The 18,002-nt window shown below is 36.7% G+C and overlaps 3 protein-coding genes across 5 annotated transcripts in view; 1 reads left to right on the forward strand and 2 right to left on the reverse strand.

Annotated features, from left to right (window-relative positions):
* LOC117983440 (pre-mRNA-splicing factor CWC25 homolog) lies at window positions 1–13,245 on the forward strand. Of its 2 annotated transcripts, none has more exons than XM_069499186.1 (4): window positions 1–142; window positions 9,644–9,856; window positions 10,226–10,516; window positions 11,917–13,245. In XM_069499186.1, the coding sequence occupies exons 2-4, from the start codon at window positions 9,848–9,850 to the stop codon at window positions 13,165–13,167; spliced, it is 1,551 nt and encodes a 516-aa protein (XP_069355287.1). In that variant the 5' UTR covers window positions 1–142; window positions 9,644–9,847; the 3' UTR covers window positions 13,168–13,245. The 2 variants fall into 2 exon arrangements, with proteins under 2 accessions (XP_069355287.1, XP_034825885.1); XM_034969994.2 differs by lacking the exon at window positions 1–142 and adding an exon at window positions 9,336–9,524.
* The window catches only part of Maf1 (repressor of RNA polymerase III transcription Maf1), a 131,113-nt gene that overhangs the window by 31,913 nt on the left and 81,198 nt on the right, over window positions 1–18,002 (reverse strand). The gene's annotated exons all lie outside the window — the stretch shown is intronic.
* Window positions 13,244–18,002, reverse strand: part of LUBEL (Linear Ubiquitin E3 ligase) — a 15,768-nt gene continuing 11,009 nt past the window's right edge. Inside the window, exons 14-21 of one of the 2 annotated variants that reach the window (XM_034969802.2) lie at window positions 17,804–18,001; window positions 17,155–17,382; window positions 16,683–16,823; window positions 16,064–16,215; window positions 15,369–15,564; window positions 14,904–15,046; window positions 14,061–14,223; window positions 13,244–13,462 (exon numbers count right to left, since the gene is read on the reverse strand). In XM_034969802.2, the coding sequence (XP_034825693.1) occupies window positions 13,433–13,462; window positions 14,061–14,223; window positions 14,904–15,046; window positions 15,369–15,564; window positions 16,064–16,215; window positions 16,683–16,823; window positions 17,155–17,382; window positions 17,804–18,001 (1,251 nt within the window). In that variant the 3' untranslated portion in view covers window positions 13,244–13,432. Of the gene's footprint in view, window positions 13,463–14,060; window positions 14,224–14,250; window positions 14,420–14,903; window positions 15,047–15,368; window positions 15,565–16,063; window positions 16,216–16,682; window positions 16,824–17,154; window positions 17,383–17,803; window position 18,002 lie in introns of both variants that reach the window. The other variant, XM_034969788.2, reaches the window with a different exon arrangement.

The following is an 18,002-nucleotide window of genomic DNA, read 5'->3' on the forward strand; positions in this document are numbered from 1 at the left end:
GCGGCGGCGCGGAAGGGGAAACACGTGGAGGCCCACCGCGGTTTCGGCGCGCGTGTGAACTCTGGGGCCGAGTGCGCGTGCGTGGCCACCTTACCTCCTCACTCCTCCCGCGCTCTTCTATTTTGTCTGTCTAGGACAATAGGTATGTAACGAAGTTTCATTTCATGCATAACTTAAAAGGCGATTATTAAAATAGTTTTAAACCAATTTTTTTATCAATTACTAGCTGATGTCCGCGACTTCGTCCACGTGGTTTTAGGTTTTTAGGTAGGTAACTCTTTCCGGATAAAAAGTAGCTTATTTCCTTATAGCTCTATCTGTAGGTAGGTACACGACGAAAAAAGGCAAAATACGGCGTTTTGTGAATAAGAGATTTCCTTTGGTAGGATTGATCCTCAGGACGCAATGAAGGATACTGGATAAAGGAATTATAGAAGTGGAGCCATCCAGATTTTTGATGTTAGGGGGGTGATCTATGGAATATGGAACCACATTGGTATCATTCATAAGAAAATCCCAGTAAAATTACAAAGTAGCTAAATTATTATTAATCGAATCACACCTAAAATCGAATTAAACGCTGAACTTGACATCGACAGACAACAAGTTAAGTGGTATTATAACAAGAGATTACTGAACATAATAATATGTCTAGGTATATAAATTGCGAGAGTGTGTTTGTTTGTTGGTTTGTCCATCAATTACGTCACAACGGAGCAAGTAGCAACGGATCGACGTGATTTTTTGGTATGGTTAGGTATAGTTAAAGATCTGAAGAGTCACATACTTAGGCTACTTTATCCCGGAAAATATATCACGGGATTTTTAAAAACCTAAATCCACGTAGACGAAGACGCGAGCATCAGCTAGTTTTGAATAAACTATTACATATTACGATATGTGCTGAAAGTTTTATGCAAAACTACGTTATATGTTGGTAGGAATGTCTAATATTGTAGATATCGTCCGCTAAACGTGAAATTCCTTTGGATCGATAGGAAATGAAAGTGCTACTAGGAGTTTTCACTTTTCCGGTTGGCGCTAGAAGCTCAAGTAGCATCAAAAAACATTCGAAATTGAAGTCGACATAGATTTTTGACTATTGTCATTTGTATAGGATTAGAAAAAAAGAAAGAAGTTTTTCGAAATATTATCTACTTACTAGCTACCCCGGCGAACTTCGTACCGCCTAACAGTCGATTCTTTTTCAGGATTTTTTTTTAATTTTTCTCTCCGTAAGAACCATCCTCGTACTTCAAGGAATATTATAAAAAAAGAATTAGCGAAATCGGTTCAGCTGTGCTCGAGATTTGCGATTTAGCGATTCATTTTTATATATAGAGATGTAAGTAAGTAAATATTTTATTTCGAAAAAATATAACCTACAAAAGTAAGAAATTAAAACCGTTTTGTAAAGAGCCTTTTGTTGCTAATCAAAACTGCAAATATTTTGTAACTTATTACGAATGCCGCTTATCAGGAAATGATAAGTGTTCATCCAATTTTTTTACCTCTACCATCTGATACCTACCTCACTTAACATTTTATCAGTACCGTTTATCATGCAGTTTGAGGATATGCCTACAAGTTGCAATAAAATTGCTTCGGCAGTTTTATTATGGCTCCATATTGAAAATCAACAATTAATTATTCTTCGATTTCATTGCTTTGATTATATTTGAAAACTGCTTCAGATTATATCCCGATTTTTTTTTAGAAATTTAAATCAGAAACGGTAATTTCACGGTTAATTTTTCTAATTATGTGGGTAGTATTTTTTTTATTTTATCTAATTTGAAATTGTTTTTTTACCTAGGTAGGTACTTAATGTTGTTTATTTTTAAAAGCTACCTAACTATAATGTGTAAAAAATGACTCCCGCCATTTTAAATTTTTGTGTCCACTTTCATGTCAAAAGTACAATTCTAGTCCTTATTTTAAAGGTGAACCCGTGAACCGTACTTTTGACATGACAGTTGAGCCATTGAGTCAAAATGGCGCATGATAAGTCATTTTGTACGGACTATATCTAAGGCTACCTAGGTCTATAACTATACTCTATATCTACATAATATTAATGTGTCAAAAATCGGATAGGTATAGCCGTAGGATATAGCGTTTATTCTTGTAATCTTGTATACTTATTCATAATAATATGTAAGTAGGTATATTTTATATACTTACTTACATATTAGGTACTACCTGTGGTACTACCTATATAAAATACTTCTTATATGTATATTTTATTTGTAGAAACCTAACTATATAAATACAACTACTTACAATAGCAAAATATGTAAGTATACAGATTCGTAGTAAGTAGTAAGTACCTACCTAGCCATCTATTGTATATAGAAAAGCCCTGTACAATATTATGAAGTATGTATGACGTATGCACTAGGCAGGTAGGTAACTACGTAGGTACCTAGTTATGCACCTCTTCGCTCCTTCGTGTTAGAAAAACGGGCTTATCAGCTTACACCGCGGTTGCTTTTAAACCTGAGCTTTATACGTAATACATATTATACCTATTGTACCAACCAACCTAACCATACACAATATTTTTTAGAGGGAACAACAGCGGAAAAATATTATTCGTGTAGATTCCTATAAGTAGGTACCTACTTAATAATTGGCAATTACACGATCAGTCATAACTATAATTTTATTACTAATAGGTACCTATCTTATTTTGTTTAAGTTGAATCTTATCAAAATATTGTTTGCAGCCTGCAGGTATCCATGCAAGTAATTTTAGACCTAGGAAATCATATTTTTTACAGAACTGGAAATTAATAATAAGTCTATTATTAATTTCTATATTATAATAATAATCTATTATTAATAATAAGTTATAATAAATAATTATTAGGTAGGTAGGTACTTAGGTTCTCAATTTGTCACGCAGATTTCGGCATGATTTTCTAATTGAGGCAGGTTAGTGCGTGGAGCTAACCTATTAAAACATCTACCTACCTATTGAATCCGGTACCCCGATAAGGGTGCGAGGAGTACCCGTGTGCCTACGTTATAAATTAATTCGGTGGCAAACTGGTTAAAGAATAGAGGGTGCAGGCGGGAAGGGAGATTGCGGGCGAGCGGTGTGGGGCGCGCGGGGCGAGGAGCCGACACGAGTTGCACGCGGTCAGCGAACGTTCGAAACCGCGGTGATGAGGCCACCGGCGCGTGCGGCTCGCGCCCGATTCAACCTTCCTCAACGCGACCGCAACTGACCCGCGCCACGCCAGCGCGCGGACAAACACCGCGCTCTAACATCGCACCGCCTAACGCTCGTTCTAATGCGCGTAACCTTCCGTAATAATTTAGTTTACAGCGATTTTTTACTATTTAACTCTTTTAACATAATACTTAAAACAAATATCACACGATGGCCGTTTTGGTTTCTTTTGTGTTGATCCGCAATTTTTAACTGCAATGTTTTTTATTACCTACTTGGTTTCTACTAGCTGATGCCCACCACTTCATCCGCGTGGATTTACATTTTTAAATATCCCGTGAGAACTCTTTAATTTTCCATGATTACACATTAACCTCCTGCACTATTGTGCATTTTCTTGTGCTTAGGTACAATGGTAGGTACAAATAGTTAATAGACACCTAATAATAAAGGAATGTCCAGCTCGAAGGACCAATTTGTATGGTTCATTCAATGCAGGAATAGACTGTAACAAGCGTTGAGTAAATAAAGCTACCCTTCAAACAAGAACTTTATCGTCTAGACTCTACAGTCTAGATGTATTAAGGCTGAATTATTGTTCAATTCAAACTTTGGTTACTTTATTGAAACTTCTACCGCTAAGTAAAAGGAACCCTTTTCCCTATGTACCTAGGTAGGTATAATATCTAAAACCCGGCATGCATCGCATACAATTGTAGGAAACTTCACGGAAGTATCAGCAACAACTTTAGAAAGATTCAACTCAATCGGATGAAAGGTGCGCGTACGCATGGGCAGAGATAATATATTAACAAGTAATATAATATTATCTCTGGCATGGGTAACATATAGACAGACACATAAAGTTTTTTTTATAGGAAATGAAGCATATATATTACAACTACGTACAAGATTGCTATTGCTACGTTTACTGAATCAACGTCTGTTTACATAAATAAATGACGCTAAGATATTTATCATTAGGTACCTACCTACAAGAAAGTGGAACAAACTATTAGAATAACATTAATAGGTATGCGCTTAAAATGCGTTATCAGTTACCATCTAAAATCTAGGTAAGTATTTTTTATACTTAGACAAAAATGTGATACTTTGAAAAAATTGTTATAACACGAAATAACGAAAATTATATAAGTAAAAGAGAGTCGTCGACCTCAATGGATACGAACACATGTTCTGTAGAAGACGATTCTAGTAGGTAGGTGATCGACCGACCTCGGCGTAGTGCAAGGTAATAATTGTTACACGTGTAAAGGGTTCAAAATAAATATTACTAAGAATTGCACATTTAAGTTGTTGTAAAACTAGGGATGGCGATTCTTTACGAAAAAGATCGATTTTTAAATCGATTCGAATCGTAGTCTAATGAATCGATTCACGAAAAAATTGAGGCCTACAAAATCGATTCTTAAAAAATCGATCATTTTTTCAAGTTTGCGTTTACAATGTAAATTTGTATCAATTTTACTAAAAACAAGATTAATATTGCAATTAACGATATCTTATCAATAAAATCAGGGAATTAAAAAATAACAATTATTTTTATTACCGTATCAAACTATAAGATCAACTATAAAAAAAGGATACTAAACATACAGCCATCTCGCGAGTTTATGAGTAGTCAACTCTTTAACCGGCAGCACTCTTATAATTCAGGCACATTCACTGCCACAGAGTACATTATATATACCGTAAAACGGGGTGAATAGGAACCGGAGTGTGAATAGGGACAAAACTGGGAATGAGATTTGAACGTAAAAATAATACCTACTCAAATCAGCTTAGAATTTTGGTAGCATTGTTTTTCCCTATAGTAGAATATTTAATCTTTTATTTGGCAATACTGAACCAGAGACAAATTGGCATTAAAATAACGAAAGCGTAATTGCAAAAACGTTGTTCAAAACACGCTAAGCCGTAGGTCTCAAAACTTTGTTTACTTTGACGCAGTACGAGAATAAAACAGTACAAAAACTATTAGAAATCATTAAACATTTATCTAAGAGGCGTCACAAAAGCAGATTTGTCTAAATGTTACATATTTTTCTGTAAAAAAGAAAAAATTGGAAACCAAGTGGTTTTGGCTTTGCCATGGGGATTATAGGTACGGGAAAGGGGTGGATAGGAACGCTATACTTACTGAATTGGAACGAATCAAGGTTAAATAGGAACAGTAAGGTTTATATAGGGACAGGGCTGTCACTTTAAATATTTAATTAAATTGTTCAAAAAAAATTTTCTTTCTTGTGTAGTCGACTAGTAAAATTTAGTTAAATGGCATTTTACTGTTTAATATTGATAAATAAATAAATAAATAAAAATATTTTTTATTCAATTAAACTTTTACAAGTATAGGTAGTACTACACTACTTGTAACAGTTTAATTAAATAAAAAATATTTTTATTTATTTATTTTTGAATCGTCAAACCACTGATTCGGAATCCCAGCAACCAGCAAGAAACTCGGCGGTTGCTTTTTTTTAAAGATTTGATACCTACTATGCCATGTATAATAACATATAGCCTATGTTACTTCTGAATAAAATAGCTATAGAATATGGTGAAAGAATTCTCAAAATCAGTCCAGTAATTTCAGAGTTTATCGATTACAAACAAACAAGTCTTCACTTTCCTAATCTAAATATATAAAAGGAAAAGGTGACTGACTGACTGATCTATCAACGTACAGCTCAAACTACTGGACAGATCGGGCTGAAATTTGGTATGAAGATGACTATTAAGACATAGGCATCCGCTAAGAAAGGATTTTTGAAAACTCAACCCCTAAGGGGTTGAAATAGGGGTTTGAAATTTGTGTCGGACGAAGTCGCGAGCATAAGCTAGTTTTGTAATATTAGAGGATAGACGAACTTGTGTTTGACAACCCTAACCTTTTTTCCCTATTCACCCCTTTGCCATTCCGTTACACCCCGGATCAAGTATAAATAGGGACAGCATATATTTTGATTAAAATATACCAGTGATTTATCATTATTTTATATTTTTTGGATGTTTCCTTAGAATTCTTACAACCGGAGATGCTTACAAACAGTTAAAGCATCATAATTTGTACCAAAACATCCGTAAATTTCAATGCGAAGTTAGATTTCGTACCTATTCACCCCGTTTTACGGTACTGAAGCAAGGAAAAATCAAAATTTTCTAATTTGAACGTTACACTTGACACTGACTTCTGTCAAACTATTCTTCCTTGTTCCTTCCCTTAGAGTCGTAGATAGAGTAATAAAGATAGATGTAGGAACGTTTGCTTTCTCATTCACACTAAAAAGAGAGCACAGATAAAGTTACTAATGTGATAAACAGAGACGCAGCTAACCTATTTTTTGTTCCTTATCGTGTGACTGGTTTTTTTCAAGAATACATGCAACTTCCATACAAGGCATGCAAAGAATTTCGGCAAAGTTCATACAAAATTTTACATTGAAATAATCAACTAAATGCAAATAATTGTATAGTTTATACCAAAACAGCAAAAATCGAATGTCGATTTTCAAGGGTGATATATCGATTCAGTGAATCGACACAGTACTTCATATCGATTTAAAAAATCGATATTTTCTGCTCGAAAAATCGATTCTTCGATTAATCGATCTCAGATCGCCATCCCTATGTAAAACTAGCTTCCGTTCACGAATTGACTTTTAAATCGCTGCGGAGTTTTCAATGTTAGGTATGTATCTACTAGTAACTGTTTATAAAAAATGTCACATTTTAGTTGTAACATTGTACATGGATTTTACATCTCGCCAACGTTGATAGAAAGTGATTGAACATCTCGCCAACGTTAATAGAAATTATCACATTTTAGTTGTGAGAATTTACATGGATTTTGCATCTTGCCAACGTTGATATAAAAAGTGTCACATTTTAGTTGTTTGTGAGATTTTACAACGATTTTCTCACCGAGACGCGACGCGGCTGATAGAATTCGAGCGTCGAAATAATAATAACATCGTAGTAAAATGAACCTAAATGTCCTTTTTGCAGCACCAGAGCAGCTGTCGATGCGTTGCCGGCCTTATTTCTTAGCACCTCTAATAGTGAATAACACATAACAAATTCTATTAGTTATGGGTACGCAAAAAATATTGGGTTTTATAAACTTCATCCAAGCTTTCAACAACATAAAATACCAAGGCTATTATACCAATGTTACCCACAATGGTTGTTAGTGGTGATGTGCTTCTGTGATACTAAGTTTATCGTATAAATTTCTTGTCTGTGATCACTTCTCAGATCAGGGTCTCAGAACAAGGACTATTAGAAGTAGCCCTATTGTGACACTTGCTTGTTAGAGCGTGATAGCTAAATGCATTTAGAGATTTAAGCTCTTATTAGAACGTGACGAAATGATTATGTTTTGTCCTTATCACCGTGGCCACTTTTTTTTGTTTGCCAAAATGTTTTTGTACGTGAGATTTTGGCAAACAACGTGAAGTGAAGTTATGTTGACTCAAGTATTGCAAATAAAATATAATTGATTCGTTTTGTTGTTTTTTGTTTTTAAGTTATTGTGCAATGGTGGGTTGCAGTATACTAGGCTACAATAGCCGAAGCGAACGTAAAATAGACGGAATAACATTTCACAAGTAGGTTCCTCTCACGTACCTCTGCTTGAGCGAGAGGGACTGAGGAGGCCAACGCTAGTTGCCGTAGATAGAGTAATAAAGGTAGATACAGGAACGTTTGCTTTCTCATTCACACTAAAAAGAGAGCACAGATAAAGTTACTAATGTGATAAACAGAGACGCAGCTAACCTATTTTTTGTCCCTTATCGTGTAACTGGTTTTTTTCAAGAATACATATAACTTACATACAAGGCATGCAAACTTTAGTTGCGAAACAAACTTTGAGAATTCGTGGCGTAATTGTATTTCTCATGAGTTATTTACTTGTTTTCACATAAAAAACGTTTCATACAAATATTGTTGATCGTGTTACGCTGGCTGACTGCCTCATCAGCGCAACGTGAGCTACCGGCCGAAGAAGCACACATTGGCGCCTTCGTGTACGATGATCGACGCGAATGGACGTACACTACTCTTTAATTTTAATATATACCATTTTGTAAAACAGTAATAAAACCATTTACACAACCAAAAACGGATTCTGACTTCTCAAACAGCTCCGGCCAGCCGCCCTAATGTAACTATCGGTTAATACAAATATTGACTACTAAACAATGGTAATAATTGTCGTGTTATTTATCGTTACGTCGTGCTATCGCTATCTCATACGCGGTTACACAGTACTTAAATCTACCTATTATTCTATCTACGCTAGTTGCATATCTGGACATATCTGTGTATCAGGTATTTGTTCTACAGATATATACCTAGAGATATAGTGCGACAAGGCTATCTTGGCGCGTGGCAAAAATTGGAACTAACGTTGCCGTCAAGCGTTCCCTTTGTTCTTGTTTGAAGGATTCTAAGCCTTTGTTCACCAACAGCACTCCCATGTCAATGTCATTCTAGTGCCAAGAGAGTACTTCCACCTTCCTTGGCCTTGTCACACTGTGTGCAACTAGCGTGGCCCCTTTCAGTCCCTCTCACTCAAGCAGAGGTACCTACTTATTTGTTAAATGTTATTCCTTCTATTTTACGTTCGCTTCGGCTATTGTAGCCTAGTATACTGCAACCCACTATTGCACAACAACTTCAAAACAAAAAACAACAAACAAATTAAACATAACTTTAGAATACTTGAGTCAACATAACCTCACTTCACGTTGTTTGTCAAGATCTCACGTACAAAATAACTACATCTTGACAAACAAAAAAAGGTGCCCCCGGTGATAAGGTGACAAAAAATAGTCATTTTGTCACGTTCTAAAAAGAGCTTAAAAGTTAAGCTTTAAGCTTTACATGCATTTAAACCTAAAACGCATGTAGCTATTGTGCTCTAACAGTAAGAGTCACAATAGGGCTACTTCTACAGGTATTTATTCTGAGGCCTCGTAACACTGTTTAAAGGCTCAAAAAGGCTAGAATCCAGAGCTGTAAAACCAGTAAAAAAATAAATTAATATTTGACAAATGACAACATCATCATGACAATGACAACTTGATTTGACTGACCATGACAATGAGTAAAAATGACTGCTGTCAAAAAACCCACAGAAAAAACCATAAAAACAATGCTTACACAAATGTTTTTTTTGTAAAATATAATAATATAATTTATTAAAAGTTAAAACAATCTATCTATTTAACAAGACGACTTTAGTTCGCATTTAGGTCTTGGATCAATACAAAATTAAATTGTGTTTTGATGAATTTTAGACATGGGTGGTGGGGACTTGGTAATATTTTAGTCTCTAATTTCTTTAAATATAACTAAATAGAGTGCATTAATTTAATAATGTGATATAGCAAATTATGACTAAAAATACAATAAGTACCTACTTATCCTTCTTTGTAGAATACGAAAAAAGCTTGGCACCCAAGTACGCTGAAAAATCAAGAGAGAGTATGGAAAGCGGAACAAGCTGCGGCCGAGGAGCAGAAGCGCATTCAGGAGTTGCAGAGGGAGCGGGCGCAGGAGAGAGATCGCGAGGAGTTGAACAAATTGGCCAGGCAACACTCGGATGCGATAGCAGGGGCAAGCGAAAATCGCTTGTCGTGGATGTATGATGTATGTGATAATTTGATAATACTTGGTTTACTTATGGCTTTCGAGCTTTTTCTTAAATCTATATGTAAAAATATCATGTTTATACTTTTTTCTTGTTCTAGAGTCTGTACAATGACATTGTATTTAAAAAAATTGTGGATATGTTATGCGTCTAAAGTGAAGACTTAAAACTACTACATTTGTGTCACATTAATTGTAGTATTCTCATACATTTTGTATCTTCTGTCTTACTCATAATAGTTGCTCAGGTGTTTTGTGTTACCCAAGGCTCTATTTTGAGACTCTCTTCTTGATTACACTTTTTGCAATATTAAAGACTCATTACTCATGCATTGAGGTAGTTTGAGGTACTTTTATTCATTTTTGCAGCAAAAACCAGACAAAAAAGTCCAACAAGAAGATTATCTGCTAGGTAAAGCCATAGATAAAAATTATGACAATGCTGGGAAGTCTGAACAAAATGAAATCCCAGCAGTATCACGTAGAGTGGTTGGTTCTAGTATGATCACTTCAGGAGGTGATACACAAGTGGATCTAGTTCGGAAGCTTAGAGAAGATCCCTTGTTATTGGTTAAAGAAAGGGAGAGGGCTGCGCGTGCTGCTTTGCTGAACAATCCTGTGCAGAGAAAGAAATTAACTGACTTGTTAAGAAAGGAGCAGGTTAGTTGTTGCATCTTTTGTTTTAATTTTATAATGTAAAGGAGGATGGGACAAGTTGGCCGCATATTATATCCAATAGAAACCACTTGCCCATGAAGTGAAAGCTTATATCACATGTTTCAATTGTTATTATGAGCAAAACACTATAAACTACTGGAGAAAAGAGATATCAGCCCTGCAATTATGACAAAAAACATACAGTTTTTTTAGTATTAGATATAATTATTAATAGTTCATCGAAAAAACCACCTATATTACTGTACTTAAATCACTCCAGTGTGTATACTATTCTCAAATAAGGTTTCACTGATGTCATGAATCTTTTTTGTTGTAAGCCCATTAAGTACCTGAGAATAACAATATTGCAACTAGCGTTGCATGCAATCAAGCTTGGTCTCTCCGCGCTCCGCACCACAAAGGTTCTGCTTAAGTATCACTTTAAGGTTAATTACTCAACCTGGCTGACCATAAACGCAGCACAGCATGAACTTCTCCATTATTGATTGTATTTTCATAAAAAAAGTGTCACAAAAAATAAATAAAACTTTTAGGTCCTTAACTGTTCATACCCAGTGGTTCTATGAGATAAACTATTGCTTTACAGTCATCATCATCATCATCATCATGATCAAACCATCGCCAGCTCACAGAGCACGGGTCTCCTCTCAGAGTGGGAGGGTCTTGGCCATAATCTACCATGCTGGCCGTGCAGATTGGTAGACTTCACACACCTTTGAGAACATTATGGAAAACTCTCAGGCACTTCACGATGTTTTCCTTCACCGTTAAAGCAAGTGATATTTAATTAGTTAAAACGCACATAACTCCGAAAAGTTAAAAGTGCATAGCCGGGATCGAACCCCCAACCTCCGATTAGAACATTACAGTAACTGTAGGTGTAAGCAATAAACTAACATACATAAGCACTCTATTGGTTATCAGGCCAGGCTCCATACAGAATGCCCATCCTCCTTTTCATAATTCAGTCAGGTCTGGTGTGTTGAGATACTTTAGCTTTTTCTAGTTACCATTCGGGCAAAGTTGTACTGCTAAGCAATGTTATGTACTGTACTGAACAATCTATTTTGTACTAATCTTTAGCTAAGTAGGTAGATAACAACTTTTTAATGCAAGTTGATGCTTAAAGTATAAGTTGATGGTAGTATATCTATCATAATAAAACAATGGATGTTGTACCTAGTCCGATGGTTTGTGAAACGTTTTTTTAGCGCGAATTTAGCAGTTATTAAACTGCCCAACTTGTCTAAAAAATAGAATAAAATAAAAAATAAATAAAAAAGATAGCACTAATTTTTGACCTGTAATTTTAGAGATTTGTGTTTAACAGAATTAACACTAAGTTAAAGAAGATCTTAAAATAATAAGAAAATTAATTTTAGGAGCAGAAAAATCAAGCAAAATCAGAGAAGCAATCAAAGAAGAAAAAGAAAGATCTTGATGATTTGTTGGCAGCAAAACTGAGTGCTTTAGGCGGTGAGAAAGGTATGAACATTGCAAAATTACTTGAATCAACAGATGACTCATCAGACAGTTCTTCAGAAGAAGAGAAATCCAAGAAAAAGAAAAAGAAAAACAAATCGAAAAAGCACAAACATGGTAGTGATTCTGAATCACCAGTTAAAAGTAAAAAATTAATAGAATCCAAGTTGCGCAGTAAGAAACAGGATAATGATAATGACACTGAATCACCAAAAAAGAAAGCATCTAAGCATGAAAGCAGCAAAAAATCTGTGTCGAAAAAATCCAGTAAAAATGATCAGTATGACAGTGATGATAACAGATCTTCTCTTAAAAAGAGCAAAAGAGATTACTCTAGTCATAGTTTAGAAAGAAGGCAAAAAAAACGTTACAGTGAATCAAGTCCTGATCGAAAAAGGAGACAACAGAGAAGACATAGTGAGTCAAGCCCTGACCAAAAGGAAAAAACGCAACATAAATATAAAGATGATACAAGTCCTAATCGAAAAGAAAGAAAACAACAGAAAAGTTACAATCAATCAAGTCCCGATCGAAAAAAAAGAACACAACAGAAACATTACAATGAATCAAGCCCTGATCAAAATGAAAGAACTCGACAGAAACATTATAGTGATTCAAGTCCCGATCAAAATGAAAGGATTCGACAGAAACGTTATAGTGATTCAAGCCCCGATAGAAAACAAAGAACGCGACAGAAACTTTACAGTTATTCAAGCCCTGGTCGAAAAACTGCAAGAGACACAAATTCCGAAGTTAGAAATAGAGAAAGGGAAGGCTACAGACAAGAAAATAAAAGACCAAGACTTAATGAAGACGAAAAATCTATTAGAAGAGAAACAAGTTTAGAAAGTAAAAAGAGAGACAGAGATGAATATAGACCAGAAAATAAAAAACCAGGACTTAGTGAGGAGGAGAGAAATGCAAAGTTGGCAGAAATGGCTGCCGCGGGAGCCGAACGAGAGGTACAGCGAGGAAGACGCGTTGCCGCTCAGTTGGCGGAAAAGGAGGCTGCAGACAAATATTTGCCCCGCCATTCATCCCGAAACGAAGCTCGTGCGTTACCGGACTCGCTTGAGAGCAGAATCCATTCAAATAGGCACTATATTCAGCGAGACCAGCGGCATATGAATGAGCATTTTGCTAGACGATAAGGAGTATATGTAATGTATGTTCTGTTAATTTAATGTTATTATGTTAAGGATGTGAAATAAAAATCTTGAATTTTTTAATATGTTTAATTCGTTCATCATACATTTATATTTTGTGTTTAATAAGTTAATAAATAATAATATTTCTTGGTAAGAAATGAATACACAAATGCTACTTATTTTACTTAATCCATCCAAAAATAGAAATTATTTTATGACAATTAATTAGTCTAGAAATTGGCATAATGGAGCTCTCGGAATTGAATACTTAGTCAAGAGGTATCTTTTCTCTGACAATCTGAAAAATAAAGAAAATGTAACTTAATATTCAGTAATTTATGAATGTTAATTTTTTAACTAGACTGTCAATATATTGCTTATCAATTTTACATGGTTTTGCCTGTTCAGTTAATATATCCTATTTGTACCCACTTTGGTAAGTACTTAATATTTATGAGAAAACATGTCTGTTTATGTTAATTTTATTTGGCTTGTTCGTGCTTTACACCTCAATTATGCGTAATTAACTAATTTTAACATAGGATACTTCCAACGCGAACGAAGTCGTGGGCATAGCTAGTCAAATATTGACACTGCTTTTAGCATTGCATACAAGTTTTGGCTGGGCGAGTTCTTCTCTCCTTATAAAAATAATAAATCACCTCTAGTTTAAAAACTCGGTCCATAATAATTTTTGATGATATACTTAATATGATGATAGCGCAAAACACGCAGACCAATCTGAAGGAGCAATATAGCAGTTTGCGTAAGGTCATGGACTAAGGATTAAATACACAAGCCCGGCTGAAATCTGTTTATGTACCATGCGCAGGTGGTTACATATGCCTCGTGAGTCGTGTTTGGATCGGGCTACTTGTTTTGCGCGTATACTTTACCTCGGCACACATCCCCGCGTATATAGGGTCAGTGTCCCACGGGCCGCGCTCGGGCAGCGGCAGCGCGCGGCGGCGCAGCTCGGCCACCAGCTCGCTCACCTCCATGATGGGGATGGGGTCTAGCGCGCGCGCCAGCCCCGCTAAGTACTCCACGTAGTGTCCCCTGTAACAACCGAGCGCGTAAACACACCTCGACCAGCTCCCGTTTGAAGAGGCCTTCCAGCGTGCCGTAGGGGCGCGGTGGCAGCCGTAACGCCGCGCGCCGCACGAGCGTCTCTAAGTCGTCCACTCCTAAGATCGGGAGCGGGTCTACCCTCCGCCCTCGCACCAGCCGACTCAAATACTCCAAGTAATGGTTCCTGTAAAAACACGCCGCACTGACCACCGCCTGACTCTTCTATTCCCAATACACCAATGTATAAAAATTGAAATTTGAAAATAAAGGGAATTTTCATAGCTAAGGGGTATTTTTTGCAAAGTTGTAAGTAATAATAAAATTTTCAAAAAAAGTTACTACGGGTAAAGTTGAAAATCGATGTTTTATATTGTGTACAATATGTCTACTGCGAATTTGTACTTGAAGCACGTGTTTCACTATAGTTAGGTACGTTATAGTCGACTAGAATAGAAAAAGAACCCATCCAAAGTCTACTTAACAGCGGTTTTGCGCCTCCTGTTACCTTCACTTCACACATCTGTGAAGCGAAAGCCGAAGCGGAAGGTGTCAACTGTCAAGCCGTGCCTATTTATTTGAAAGGGTGCTGCTCTTAGATGGTGCTACTGCGTAGTTTTAACTTTCATGACGAGCACTGTTGGTAGATAGGTATTTTTAAATATACCTACTTGCAAAGTCCCGCTTGATTTTTTTGCACCTCACTGCCGCAGACAGTGTCTACGAGCCCAGTAGGAGTCTCACGTTGCAATTGAATTGGACATCGACCCGTGGCGCCTTCAGCTTCTTCTGTTTCATACGTGACATTGTTCATCTGAGGGGAAAGATAGGAATCCTTTTAGGTAGATACGTTTTGAAAAAATAGAAATGTGGACCTAGTATCGAGCAACAATGCCCCGGAGCTCTTAAGTATAACATAAAACATCTGGCAGTTTATGCATTGAAAATTGGAGATGATACGATGCTGCAACACTAAGTATAATACATGTATGTATAGTGAATAAAAGCGGTGACTTTGCAATTGAGTCTTACGCTGAACCATTCAAGTAGTTGAACAATTCGTGCACAATTATCCGCACGATGCACGATATTTCCATGTATCTATTTTATGACCAAGAAAATCGGTGCCTACTTGCCTGCAAAAGTGTTTGCAAGTCGTGTGGTTCCTTGTCCCGCAGGTAAAAGAGGCAGTTGCGTGGATGGTGCGCGTGCAAGCCCAGCTTGGAGCAGTACTCGCTGAGGCCGCAGCGCGCGCCCATCATGAAGGGCTTGCCGCACCCGTAACAGAACTCGTACTTGCATTGCGTGCATGTGAAGTGCATGCAACCTCCCCTGAAAGAGATAAAACCGTTTGAGGTGTCGGGGACATCCGACAGAAGCGAAGCAGCTGTACTGGGTCTCGCCCATATGGGCAACAATATGCACTGCTTAGCAATAAGATGCCGCATTTATTTCACTGTTTCATTTCGTCTTAATCTCTGAAACTCAAAACTCTTAAATCCTTCGTTTTGGCATGTTCTCAATAATTACAATTGAGGACTGCTAATTTTATTATTCTGGAGATATATTTAAAGGTTCTAATATTTTTTATGCATGTGTAATTTGTTAAAGGTTTACGTTACATAGCAATTTACACAATTATTAGCGACTGTAATTTGATTTCGTTAAATGGTAAACAAGATTAGTTTCTCTGGTTAAGAACAATAATTTCCATTCAAGATTAACGCCCATCACAACAGATGTACCTAACTGAAAAATAAATTGACCGGCCAATGGATTCGTTTTCCCTGATGCACGGACTACACTTTCCAGTTTCTAGTAATTTATTTACCTGGATAAGGAATACTTGAAGTGGCATCTCGGGCAGTCGAGTCCATTCTCTCGTAAATGCTGTTGTACAGCGGCGACGGAGCGCTCCGGATCGTTGTCTTCCAGCCATAGGGAGTATTGCTCGCATGTCATATCATCGTGATTGCTGTTCCACTGTGTAATGTTAAAGTCTGTTTAATAAATGACGACCACACCATTCGGAATCTAATGGAGAAAATCAAAGAATATAGGGTATCCCAGGGCTCTTAGGAAAATTTTGCCTTTGATCCTTTTCTATTGCCACTGCAACTGAAGAAAGGGAAAGGCAAGACAAAGGAAGTGTGGAAGCAGTTGGAGGATACTTATGGTAAAAGGCACAAGGATGGAGCCGCAGATTGAAACATTTTAATTTATATGAAGCTTTCAACTAAAGCTCGTTAAGTTATATTATAAAGCTTTCATTTAAAGCTGGTTAATTGAAATGAATTCAAAAACAATTGTCTTTTTCCATGTAAAAAAAAGTGGGTTCTTAAAGGTTTCTGCAAATTCCCTGAAGCCAATAATATATGCTCATGGAATGTTTTCTTGAGCTTATAGAAGTTTTAGGGAAGCAAAATCAGTAAAAACAAAAATCTGCATACAGGTCTCCTACAGCTGGCGCAAGTAATTGATTTGCACTCCGGGCATCGTAATTTCTTGTGTTTTGGATGCACGAAGAATCCGGAAGAACATTCCACACACCATCGGAAATTAGGATCTCTCGCAAGCGTCCTATCACGTAACTGAAAATAACAACATTACCGTTATAGTTGGATAGCAAAATGTTAAATAATTTTATTAATCTAAACGAAGATCTGGGAAGGAAGTCATGTCAACTCAAGCTGATCGCAGGTACAAGCCGTTCCATCGGACTATGGAACTAAGAGAATAGGGAGTGCACTAGAGTTTGCGCACAAGTTTGTGTGATAATATCCCGCACGTTGCCGAAATTAGGTTTGAAGGACATTATTACTGAAAAATCGGGGCGCGCCGTTCTTTCCGTTCAGTTCCATAACTTTAGGGATACTGAAGAAAAAATTACAAGGAAGACCTAAAAAGAATTAAAATCCTTACCTTTCTTTGAAAGAGTTCATGAGTTTCCGTTTCCAATAATGTCTTCAACAATATATCCATATGGGCGAAGTAGTCCAGCCAGTCGTCTTCTGGCAGATTTTCAAGCTCAGGCTCCTTGCAATATGGACAAACACAGTCGGCGATGCTTCGCTCTGTAATCTGCACTGTGAAGTAGTAACGTGCACATTCTCGGCAACATCTGTGTATGCAGCGTAACATTGAAACCATCTGCAAAACATATCCTTATTAGAAAACAAAATCAACTTATACATGCTTCTACAAGTTCAAAATTCTATAATTGTATTGGTCATGGGAAGTCCCGTTGTTTATTACCGAACGTCTACATCTGATTTTCACCTTTAAAGAGGACAAAGTGTTAAGGTTGGCTTAAATAAAAAGGATATATATATATATATTCAGTTGAAAAATTAATTATTTTAAGCCTACTTCGTGGTTGAACGATTTGTTGTCGACGGAGTCAAAATATCGGCAGATAAAAATCACCAAATGAATCGTTGCATTTACCCGTTTTCTACAATACATATTATATGTCAGTAGAAAAATACTCGTCTAACTAATTACGTTTCGGAAGTTGGTTAAAAGTATAAAGTTATCTTAATCTTTATTTTAGGCACATAAAATCGTTTACCTCATGTTCAGGGAATTTGGAAGCACAGAGTTCACAATCTTGGTGTAAGTAGACAAGAGCGGAAGTAAGGTCAGCACATTCTAATGCAGCTAAGAGTGCAGCGGGTGTGTCCGTTCCTTGCGATATAAGATTTACTGCAAGCTGTGCTTGTTCCCAATTCTCCGTGGCCCCTTCTGCTAGAAGCATTCGAGCTTGTCGC

The sequence above is a fragment of the Maniola hyperantus genome, chromosome 1 (assembly GCF_902806685.2).
Source record: "Maniola hyperantus chromosome 1, iAphHyp1.2, whole genome shotgun sequence".
Taxonomy (NCBI): domain Eukaryota; kingdom Metazoa; phylum Arthropoda; class Insecta; order Lepidoptera; family Nymphalidae; genus Maniola; species Maniola hyperantus.